Raw genomic sequence first — 13,063 nt, 5'->3', positions numbered from 1 at the left:
ATAATGTCAGTGGTCGGTGTGGAAAGGATACTTATACGTTTCAGGTTATATCAATAAATCATAGAATTTTGAAAATAGATGGAAATATGAAAGAAAAAAAGCGCAGCATATGCAAATGGAAGAGCTTCTCACGACTTCAAAAAGCAACACTGCATATTGAAAAGGTTTGAAATTACTACGGGAGATTTAAAAATTTCTACATCACTTTTGCTTCATCAGTCGGTTTATGTTCAAATAAAGACAAATGAAGCGCTGCTGTTTGAACACCAAACAAAATTAAACCTGCTGGAAATTTTTTTTATTCACCTTCAAAATAAATTTGAAATAATTAGTGCACGTCTACTTAATCCAACATCAAGAACAGTCTCAGCGAGTCCAGGAACACCTGCGCACACAAACCCTTGTTAATGTTGCACGTGTACTGAAAAAGCTACGCAATCACAAGACGACTGTGGACTTGTGTCTTAAAGCTGGGTCGCTGGACAGTTGGGGGGGGGGGCGAACAAGCAGCTACAACATCGAGTTTGTTCTGTCATGACAAAACACAAGCTGCCGATATCTTGCATAGGATTTTGTCACAGACATTCAGAGCGGAGGCAAAGGTATTAGAGAAGATTCAAAATGGAGAAACTATGAGAAGGAATGAAATTATTAATTCACACGAAAAAAAAAAAAAAATAAAAAAATCTCAAGTCCTCTTCCGATTGGGAGAATTGAAAGTTTCAGTGTGTTGTGAATTTATCAATGATCCAAATTGAAAGTTTGATACTCTTGTGTGAGAGAAGAAATTGTACGATTCATTTGAAAAAAAAAAAAGAAAGGTAAATTACGCTTAAATTGACTTAATTTAAAGTGATTGATAAGAGACAGAAATACAAAAAGGAGCGAAAGGCAGAAAAATAGAAAGAGAAAAAAAAACCTCAAGCGTGAGGTGGGATGCCCTGTCATTCTCTCCTCATCAGGCACACACATGAAGCATGATGGGAGGATGAGAGGAGGAATATTTCACTGTCAGTCGGAAGGCGGCATGGTCATTCATTTCTCTCTCTCCTTCAGTATCTAACCCTTTTTCCGTTCTACTGTATGTTTCCTCTTTTTTTTTTTTGGTGTCTTTTTGAAACCCCTTACACTCTGTCGAAACAATGACAATTTAATCATACTTTTGGCCCGGCCATGTAGAGGGAGCAAACTACCCAACCAGCCAATCTATAGAGCTCTCCCCACGGACGGTACCGCGGAAAAAGTGTAAAAGACAGACAAGACGCTTGAACCTGCATCATTCTCTCAATCCTCTTTAACACACACACGCACACACGCACACGCGGAGCACCTCCATCTAAATCTGCTCTATTGTGGCCGAGTCTCCACTGTCTCCTCACATTAGGAGTGAGAAGTAGCATTAAGAGCCCTGAGCACAACACGATGGGCTCGCTTGCGCACACGCACACACACACACACACACACACACACACACACACACACACACACACACACACACACACACACACACACACACACACACACACACCCCCACACACACACACACACACACACACACACACACACACCGTTCAAATTTTAGTGACTGTAAGCAGAGATAACAACAACAATAAACCTGTGTAAGGTATAAACTAGGAAAAGACAACTTCTTAAATCCCCCCCCAAAAAAAGCATCCAAATGTGTGCCCTCATTAAGAAAACAACACTCACTTTAACTTCTTTCGAACATCCAGGGCGCTTCAAAAAGAAGAAACTTTTGAGGAAACAAAGACTTGAATAACTGAAAAGTCAGCATGTAGAGGTGAAATTCTGAGCTTAAATGATGTGATAGATTGTGATAATAGTAATAATAATTGAATGCACATTTTGATGTATAGATGACAGAGACGTATGGATGATGGAACACGGGGAATGAGCAGGTGAGCGGCGCGGACAGAGCGATGGGGGAAGGAAAAGAGATGAAAAGAGATGCGCGGCATTGCTTCTCACTATATCACTCTCTCTCTTCTTTCAATCACCGCTTTGGCATTCAATCACACACACACACACACACACACACACACACACACACACACACACACACACACACACACACACACACACACACGCACTCACACACACACACGTTTACCACCACTGTAATGTAATGGCTAATTGGTGTGTGTGTGTGTGTGTGTGTGTGTGTGTGTGTGTGTGTGTGTGTGTGTGTGTGTGTGTGTGTGTGTGTGTGTGTGTGTGCGCGCGTGTGTGTGACACAGCTGGTATGGTCTCTCTTACTGCTCTTTCAACACATAAAGGCCAGCACTGACCCGTGACAGACTCTCCCACATGCACCGTGCCGATGGATTGGACATAAATCAGAGAAATTCACATCATCAAGGATCATCCCATTTTGCGCCGTCATCTCTCTGTAGCTTTGTATACAAATGTCTGTTTACCGGTGAGGTCGTTTGTTTCAAACTATCATCCGTGTGTGTATGTTCACAAGTTTGTAATTGCAATTTTATCACAGTCTGGTCACTTTTTAGCAGCAGTGACTCCAACCCACAGTGCTTATCGCTGTGTGTGTGTGTGTGTGTGTATGTGTGTTTCAGGGCATGTGTGCGTTCATGCGTACATGTGTGTCCGGCGGACCTCCTGAGTGCTGGTGTCAGACAAAAGCAACCCCCCCCCACCCACCCACCCCCCCCCCCTTTCCTTCCCACCTCTCACTCTGTCTATCTCTCTCTCTCTCTCTCTTTACGGGACTAAATTACCACTGGAATGCCAGGACCCTTCACATGAGAGAGGGGCCGCCCTCAGCATCGAGGCTGTGCGCGAAAGTGTGTCTGTATGTGTGTGTGTGTGTGTGTTTTCATTGGTTTATACGGAGCAAAAACTGACAGACAACAATTTCCTTCGAGACAGACAAATGGACAGAAAAGAACAATTGTTTCTCATTTAGGCCATCAATGATACGCACACACACACACACACACACACACACACACACACACACACACACACAGAGCCAGCAAATCAGTGCGGCACATATTGACATGGTTTGACAGATGAATTAAGTAAATGATTTTATAAGGAGATTAAAAGGATTTTAATTTACGCAATCTCTCTTTGGTTCCCCCGTCCCTCCCTCCAGTCAGCTTTACCTCTCTACTGCTTTCGCTCTCTCATGGCCTGAAAAAAAAAAAAAAAAGGTGCAAAAAGAAACCAACAAATGTAGAAATAAGGAAGGCCAAAACACAGAACATAAAAGTGTTTGCAATTTTTTTTGATTGGAAAATATGAGGTATTTCATTTTCATAATTTTTTATTCTACTAACAGTGATGTTTTCTTCACAGACTGAAACATATTAACAGAGAACCTCACCACTTTCTGATAACTGAACAAACGCAGTGTAAGTAGGCCCTTCATATATGATTTCATATAAATGTGATTTTATTTGACTGATTTATCAAAATGAAAGAAGCCTCAGGGACAATAAAAAAAATAGATTCTGAAATCTTTTAGGCTAAATTCTTCTCATGGAAATATACTCAAACAATGGAATTGGTCCTAAGACAATAAGCAGCAACACTGAGCTGAAGGTGAAAACTGAACGGCATGCTGAGCGCCTCATTATTTATTATATCTAGTCAAATAGTAAATAATTATGACTGCAAATAAGTAGTTGTTTTGCTTGCGTGTTTACATTTCTGCTGGAGGAATTAAACGTTTATTAAAAACACACCCAGATGAAGTGTAATCTACACTGTAAATCATTCATATCTCTTTAAAGTATAGCAACAAAAATCTATATTTTACCCAATTTGTCAAAATATGAATCCCACTTTTTGATGAATAAAAAGAGTATTTAAATAAATCACTTATTTAAATAATTCGGCATGAAGTCAGATATGTTTTACTTCATCTTCGCGCTGCAAACCTTTGCCTGAATAAGCTGCACGGTCGCTTTGCAGGTCTCACCATCCGTCCGCCTCCCTCACACACGCAGACGAAAAACACCAAATTCACTAAAGTCACTGCAGGAAATATATTTTAATGATATGCAAATGGTATGTATACGGTGGCATGAGGGGAATGCAATTATGTTAACAGCTTAAGCGGTACTTGTTGTTATTATTATCAGTATGATCATCATTATCCCTAATATTTTAATTAGTATCGCGAAGCAGTGCCTGAGAGCAAAGAGGAAAAATGTGAGCTGAGAAAAGCAGATGTATAGATTGGGGAATGAATGAATGAGTGAACGAATGAATGAATGAATGAATGAATGAACGGACAAATGAATGAATGAATGAGTGGCTGAATGAGGGAGCGCACAGCTGGATGACTGGACCAGAGACTCTCAAAAATGAATGTACGGATGGGAGCAGCTGAAACATGCACAGGTAAAGCAGACCATTTCCACTGCAAATGATGGAGTCTCTCCTCAGTTTGTGAATATTTCTTTCCCCTTCAGAAAAGAAATTCTGGGCACAAATGTTTCATATCTCTTGTCAGATTCAGTGGTAAAAGCCAGACTTTTGAAAGTGAGCTCAAAAACACATCACGCTGTTTTGCAGGTTGCAGACCAACGCACGGGCAGATTGCTCAGATACAGCACACAGGGTCGAGTCCTTACAGGCAAGCCAATAAAAAAATTCAGACTTTTCTCTGGACCGCCTGAATATAGACTACAGAATCATCATGCATGTTAAAAAAAAAAAAACCCTGTAAAGTTCTCCCTTTAATAGAAATCTGTGACTGAGCTTGATTCACCACATTTCATTGCATTTCAAAAAAAGTCAACGTGATAATAAAGTCATTCGAGAAAGGTTCCAATTTCTAGAATTTGGCTTTTGACAATGAAATCATGAACACAAACAATCAGATACAACAGTTAAACATCCAGTAACTGAAAATAAAGAAGAAAAAGTTCACTGGTTTAGAAAAAGCAGAAATTCTTCAAATTCTTCAGTCTTTGATTTTCTCCAAAAACTGCTCCTCTCTGTACATCGTAGGTAATGTAACAAACACACACGCACGCGCACACACACACACACACACGCACGCACATGCACACACACACACACACACACACACACACACATGCACGTACACACACACAAAGTCAAGGCAACAGTTTGCTTTCTTTAAAAATGTTTCAGAATTCAGATTCCTTTAATATTTTTCAGATTCCAGGGACTTTGTCTTCTCTGTTCTCCACCTCTAACTCTTCTTTGTAAAGACACTCAGAGGTGGAGCTCTGATTTCATATAAGTCATTTAAAATGTATTCACTTCAATGCCACCACTTCTTGGAACCTAATCCATCTATGCGCATCATTTTTTAAAAATGTATATACATATTCACTGTACATTTTGATAAAAGCAAACAGAATAGAAGCAGAGCCGTCAAATAATTCACACCTGCATGCAAAAGGAATGCCGAAAACTCACTGAATAACACACTTCAGGCATTTCATTTTTCAATCTCCAACTGTGGGGATGTTATTAAACTTCATATATGCCATCCAGCTGACTAATTTGTGCTTGTCTTTTGTACACATATTCAGAGTTGCTGCTGTCTCAAACACTTAATCTGCTTTTGAAGACCGTCTTTCACCTAAAAGAGCAAAGCGCTGGCGAAAGGAGCAGCTTTCACTTGTTTTGTGTGTGTGTGTGTGTGTGTGTGTGTGTGTGTGTGTGTGTGTGTGCGTGTGTGTGTGTGTGGGAGTGAGACTGTGTGTGTAACTGTCTCTAATTCCTGTGCGGGGCCACACGCTGAGCCGCCCGTCTGAAATTCTACCTCCTCTGGCATTTAAGAGCGCCGCTCTCCCCCTGTCCTCCTCCCTCCTCTCTTATGGGCCCTTCTCCTCCCGTCTCTCTACGTTATTCCTGTAACCTCGATGCCCTGCTACTTCGCCAATTCTCTGCTTGGACAAACACGCATTCAAAACACACGTGCACATGCACAAACACACACACAGAAGCACACGCATGCCGAGACGTCCTGAGTGAGTTGCTGGTTTGTTGTCCTGAGAACAGTTTGACTAAAAGTATAGCGATGTTTTAAAAACACACAAAAAATGAAGGAGAGACTGTGTCTGCACATTATAAATATATAAATATGGATGTGTTGAAGTATGTGCAGGTGTGTGTATGTGTGCCAGGTGGAGGGACAGATATTCCGCTCCTCTGCCCACTGAGTAAAAGCTGTTGTCCGGATACTGCAGGTACACACACACACACACACACACACACACACACACACACACACACACACACACACACACACACACACACACACACACACACACACACACACACACACACACACACACACACACACACACACACACACACACAGACAGTGAACGCGTGCTACCTGACAGCAGGAACAACCTTGACATGGTGCCGGCCACCTCCGCTGCATACCAGCACACTCACTCACTCACTCACTCACTGACACAGTCAGTCACTCACAGTCACTCACACACACACACACACGCACACACACTCACTGACAGTGAAAGACAATGGAAATGACAAGTTGGATGATGGATAAAAGGACAAGATTAAGTGGTAAAATTTACCTACTCTTGTTCAGAGTGCATTAAAAAACACTCGGATAGCGGGTGTCCTACCAAATCCATCGGCGATACCGGGTCATTGCCATGTCAACCTCCTCCGGGAAATGCAAGAAAAAGCAAAAAAAAGCAAAGTTTTTATATGTCTCCTCTCTCTCTCTCTCCTCCTCTTCTTTCTCTGGTCTTCCTCGCTCTTGGTCCTTCCTTCCACTTGGAGGGAGCAATACAATTACCAGGCTCTGCGCTGCCTGCACTGATCAGCTCTGCGTGTGCGTAGATGTGAGGGACGGTGTGTTTGCAGTGTGTAGTGAGAGCGGGGGAGAGGGGGGCTATAGACACACACACAGCCAGCCAGTGAGGCAGTTGGGACGGAAAGCTGTGCTGCTGTCCTAATCAACGACTTAAAGCCCAGATAGCAGCTCATGAATATTAAGCAGCGCTTTGCATATACTGTCCCTCAGGTCCCGGCGGTGCTGCAATTGGTGGATGTTTGACCAATGGCTGCAGGGAGGGGCGGAGAAAGAGGAGGGGAGGAGGAGAGAGCAGGAGAGAGAGAGAGAGAGAGAGAGAGAGAGAGAGAGAGAAGAGCAGGTGGAGAGGGAGGGATCAGACAAAGAGCACAGAGGGGAAGACAGAAGGAGTGATGAAGAAAAGGAGGGGAGCGGAGAGGAGAAAGACACAGGTGAGGGAAAGGTTGAAAGCAACACAACCTGCACTCTTCCTCTCTTTCTTTTCTCTGTTTTAATCTTCTGACCTCTCTGAAGTCTCTCTTCACTGATCTCAACACATAGCTGCAGAGAAAAACTGTTTCCCCGGCAAAAAAAAATTACAGGACAATGTGGAAACAAAAAGATGTTTTCGTTTCACGTTCCAACAACGTTAAATCTTCTAAACCAATTATCTTTCTTGCACAAGGAAAACATTTGAGTTCATCTACATTTTGAAGCACCTGCCAGGGAGGAAATAAGGCCTTGAAAACACAAAAATTGACCAAAGAAAATCCAGACAATTACGAGATCAAAGGAACAAGTGTAAGCTTGACCCCAAATCATTGGTCTGAATAATGCTCACACACACACACACACACACACACACACACACACACACACACACACACACACACACACACACACACACACACACACACACACACACACACACACACACACACACACACACACACACACACACACACACACACACACACACACACACACACACACACACACAGCAGAGCCCATTGCAGCCCAGCAGTAAAATGTGAGATTATAGCAATTCCAGGGCGGTTGTCCTTTGTTGTGGAATGATTTGGGAATGATTGGGACAAGGCTTTCCCTGCTGCTTGCTGAGCTCCCCGGCATCTCTGCACCAGCAGGCTGGATATTCCCAATATTTTCCAAACACCCTGATACGTGTGTCGTCGGCGCAAGAGGGATTCTCCAACAGATTGATCTCCCCGCTCACAGAGCAAGGAGAGGGGAGAAAAGGAGAAAAGAGCATGAGAGAAATAACGGCCTTTCCTCGAAAACGAAAATTTGAGCCCTATGGGGCAACTCACATCTGCTTTGCCTCAATGATGCACTCACTCACTTTTCCTTTTCATTCTTACTAATGTTTTCCTCCTTTCCATTTGACTTTCCAACAGGAGAAAGAAGTGTGGACTAAAGAGAGAGATATGGAGAAAGAAAGTGGAGGGGTGGAGAGGGGGATGCAAAGATGAAAGAGAGTGGTTGTGATTAGCAGCTTTGGAGGGGAACAGATAATGAAACATTTCCTGAAACCAATCTCTGCTTTGATGTACATGTGTACGTGTGCATGTGTGTGTGTGTGTGTGTGTATTTGACAATGATAGCCTCTTTTCCATTTTTCTTCTACACCAAGTTGAATTTTAAACATTTCCACTGGTAAACAGCAGAATTAATATTAATAGAACAGTAAAGTTAAAAACCAAACATTTAATTTCTTCTCTGCATGTTGCACATTTGGCTTATGTACACTGCATTCTTAAACATGGTGGACTTCAGGCACATGCTCAAAATGCAAGTGAAGGGGTAATTACTTAGTTATTACTTGAACTGCCTTCTAAAAATTGGTTTAAAATCTTTTCAAACAATAGATGCATTCACACTTTGAGCGAGGGGTTCTCAAAGCGTTGGGCGGGCCAGCGTCATGGTTGCCAGGGAACTTCAGTGGGTGTTAACCAGCAGGAGGAATCCGGGGGTCTTTTCCCATTATGTGCCTTTCTCACTAATTTGTGAGAATGAAATTATGATATTTAAAATTTTAAAATAAGCTTTAGTGCGCAACCATAGGTGTGACAACAGTTTACAACATATGCAGAAAAGACATTTTCTATTGAGCATGGAAAAACCATTGGGAGAGCTGGATTCAACAATATGTGCTATGAGACTCATGTACACACACGCACGCGCACGCGCACGCGCACACGCACGCACACACACACACACACACACACACACACACACACACACACACACACACACACACACACACACACACACACACACACACACACACACACACACACACACACACACACACACACAACAGTTATGATGTATCCAGAGGCTTATAAACATCGACAAAGATGAGTGTGAATCAATGGTGCCGTCACTACTGGGCAAACAAATCCTTTACCAAAACCTCCGTCTCTAACACACACATCCACAGATCTGTTATCTCTGCATCCAGGTAAAAATATCAGGATGCAGGAACATTGATTTATTTTTGATTTGTTTATTTTGTTTTTATACATTAATATTGAAAACATTAAATCAGATTGTGGGGGAGCTATTTTACCACTTCAAAGTTAGGAAGAAATCTAATGAATTGTAAAAAGTGACTTTATTATGTACCATTAAAAAGCAGAAAATGACATCACACAGTGCTTCAATTGTGTGAGTATTGCAGCAAAGAAATTGGCTTGGTTTTTCACACACATCTTGACAACTTGACAACAACACACAACTTGAGCAGCACTGAATATACAACTACCACACTCAGTCAAGTGGATAATCAAGGTGAATGCTACCAATTCAGTCCATCCTAATGTGAACTCCTCATGATTTGCTTTTCCCAGTTTTGCAGTGGTCAATACCGTCACCGCAAAGCACGAATATAAGCCTGTGTGAACCTCCGGACTGAGGAACCTTTTCTGGGTGAAGTTTGTATGTTCTTCTGGTACCTGGGTGCTTTCCATCCATCTTTCTCTCACAATCCAAACGTGCTTTTTTGGCCAATAAGCCCCCTTAAATGAGCCGTGTTGGCACAATGTTGGACTAAATAGCTGTTCAGAGTAAACACTGACTTCTACTTGGTGTTTGCTCTGCCCTGTCAAGTTTGTATAGAAGATAAATGGATGAATTCACTCTTTTAAATCACTGCCAGAAATGCCTTGGGAAGATTACTGTGACCAATTACTTTTTTAACCAAATTTTAACAAGTTGTTTTTTGTTTTTTTTAATGTTTTGGCCATATATTTTGAAGAGATTTGGTAACAGCATATTTCTGTTGAAAAGAGATTTGAGAACATTGCAAGATTTTAGCAAGCAGAAATATGTGAAATAGAGGATTCAATCTAAAAATGAAGTCTCAGTGTTTATGTGTGGTGTGTAATGCCTTACAAATCGATAGTGTTTTATGCAAAAATTGAGAAATTTTCATGGGAAGACACTAAATTCCTATCACGAACACAAAACCATAAATAGAGCCGTGGTCTTTAAAATTCAACAACATGCACACATACAAAAAGGACCATATGGTCCTGAAGCTTCTGAGCCAAGATAACATCACAGATTTCTCTAATATAACTTAAATCCACACCAACCTTATATTTCTTTTTACATTGCTCCTCGCCACTGATCACAATAAATCCCACCCCACCCAGGCTATTGATTGGCTTTCAGTTTGTGTGTATGTTGACAGTGACCCCTTTAGGCCACTTCTCTCTATCACTGGACCGTCCACACACCTCTAAACACATGCATACAAACAGCAAGATGCAATAACAAATTACTTGTTCAGTTCACATCAATGTGTATTTGCTGGCTTTTAGGCAACCGTTTTTTTTCTTTTTTTTTAACTAGTACAAAACTGTCCAACACATGGAGCACAGCATAAAAAAACAACTAACAAAAGTAATCCATGAAAATAAAGCCTTTTCATCCCAAGATTTTTTGTTTTGGCATGAATATTCAACCCGTGGCATCATTTCTATAGTTCAGTCACTATGCTGCAATGATTGCTTTCAAACACACAACTGCTGACATCTCAACTCTTGTTATATTGTATGAAACGATGTGCTCGGTGTGACCCTGTGGTGGCAGCCTGTTGACATCCGAGGAAGAATTATCCGTTGCAACTCTCATCAATCACATCACTCAATAGGCCACAGAAAGTTCAGTCACTGCGAAGTATGGGAGTATGTGTGCATCCGTGTGCCTCTGCTGGTCAAAAAAGTCTTTAACAAATTCATGAGGCAGCCACTTAGGCGGCTGACCCCGGGCCACTCATTGACATGGGTGCCAGTCACACACAGATCAGCAGACCAGACAAGTACTGACCAATATAAATATAGAACATTTTAAACTGTTATATAAATATATAACAGTTTTAAAAGACACATTTAGTTTTTTAGCTCTGCTATTTGGTCAAGTGAACGAATAAAACTGGGATAAAAACATGTGTTTACTGTTTGAATGAGAGTGAAAAATTTAAGCATGACTGAAATTGAAAGAAAACAATTATATTAACTTTTGGAAGCATGCAATACTGAGCTACATTTTACTGAAATGAAAAAGAAGAGAAAAAGACTGAAATTGTGCTTCACGGCTAGCCAACAGAGGGAGCTATGGACTCTGGCCAGTTTACAGCCAGCTGCAGCACAGAGACTCTCAAGCAGTGTGTGCATGAGTGGTTCTGTGTGCACGAGTGTGTTTATTTATAAAGCAGGTGAGATTAAATCATCATATCAATCACATCACATTCTAAAATCACACTGACATTAACACTCGCACCAAAGAACCTATAATCCTCAGGAACATTGCGACACACACTTGCCATCAGAGACTTCCAAACACACACACACACACACACACACACACACACACACACACACACACACACACACACACACACACACACACACACACACACACACACACACACACACACACACACACACACACACACACACACACACACACACACACACACACACACACACTGACAGCAGGGAAAGCAGCTATGGAGCAGAGTTATCTGATAGCACTGTCAGCAGGTACAGCAGAACACAGTGTGGAAACGGCCAATTTGACAACAGACCCCCTGCCTGCTCCTCCTAGCAGCAACCTACTGAACCCAAAGTGAGCCAAAACGTAGGGGAGAGAGAGAGAGAGAGAGAGAGAGAGAGAGAGAGAGAGAGAGAGAGAGAGAGAGAGAGAGAGAGAGAGAGAGAGAGAGAGAGACTAAAGGTATGTGGACAGAAGTGAGGCATAGACCTGAAAAGGCATCTCTGTCCCCAAAGTGACCGATAGCCATAATAGCAGTGAGGGCTTTCATGGTCACAAAATGTTCTTAGATGAACACTGAGCCTAAGCTGCACTTCATTTCAGGCTGAGGGTGAGTGTGTTTATGCATTTCTCAAAGTATCTTGTGTGAGAGTCATATTTTTAATGAAATGTTTATTTCTTTTAGTTAATTCTATGGGTTTTTTTTTTAAACACAGCGAGACTGGGAGATATGTTGATGAAACATCCTAAGTGTTGAGAAATGTTGATGTGAACCAAAATTACAATCTTATTTACAACTGTATAATTGACCTACAGTCAGTGACAAGCTCAATTATGGGTGTGAACTTAATCCATCAGTATACAGTTCAAAATACCTGACTAAAAATGTACAGACATAAAAGCTTTCTGAGATTTGCACTTGATCGGAGAACATTTGTTCCTCATAAAGACACTATGAGTACAAGCACGCGTCAAAAGTCAAAGCATGTAGGGACATTGTGCTCACTTATACATGCCTTACATATACACGTGCTCAGTCCACATGCACTCACACACTGGACCAGGGGCGGCCAACCAGTCAGAGACCAAGAGCCACAAACATGATGTGCAATTACAAAGAACCACATCATACAAATTGGACTTACAAATAAGCTCCCTCTCTCACAGACACACAATGACATCAAGTGATAATACATACTTAATGTATCATACATATGGAATTACAAAAGTCAGACAACAGTTGGTGAGGCATTAACAACATTAACAGGAATAATTTCCCCCCCTCAGCCCATACAAATGCACAGGGACCGTCTGCAAATATCAAAACCTTTACAACAGCAAAGGCAGATGCTACAAACCGTATATCATGGTCAAATCAACTGTTGTAGTACGGTCAAGTGAAGGCGACAGTGATTTTGGTGACATTGAAGTGAATACCAGTCACGTTATTCGTATTTGTGGTAT

General features: G+C 41.7%; 1 protein-coding gene across 1 annotated transcript in view; it reads right to left on the bottom strand.

Moving 5' to 3' along the window:
* esrrga (estrogen-related receptor gamma a) overlaps positions 1 to 6,640 on the bottom strand; it is a gene marked incomplete at its 3' end in the record, with an annotated part of 73,688 nt that extends 67,048 nt beyond the window's left edge. The window contains 1 exon segment of the mRNA XM_080499227.1: positions 6,580 to 6,640. Coding sequence (XP_080355353.1) covers positions 6,580 to 6,635 — 56 coding nt within the window. The 5' untranslated portion in view covers positions 6,636 to 6,640.
* Positions 6,641 to 13,063: the final 6,423 nt, after the last annotated feature.

Source organism: Blennius ocellaris (assembly GCF_963422515.1).
Source record: "Blennius ocellaris genome assembly, chromosome: 1".
In the NCBI taxonomy this organism is placed as follows: Eukaryota; Metazoa; Chordata; class Actinopteri; order Blenniiformes; family Blenniidae; genus Blennius; species Blennius ocellaris.
The sequence above is the reverse complement of the archived record's forward strand: the minus strand, read 5'-3'. Positions and strand labels throughout refer to the sequence as shown.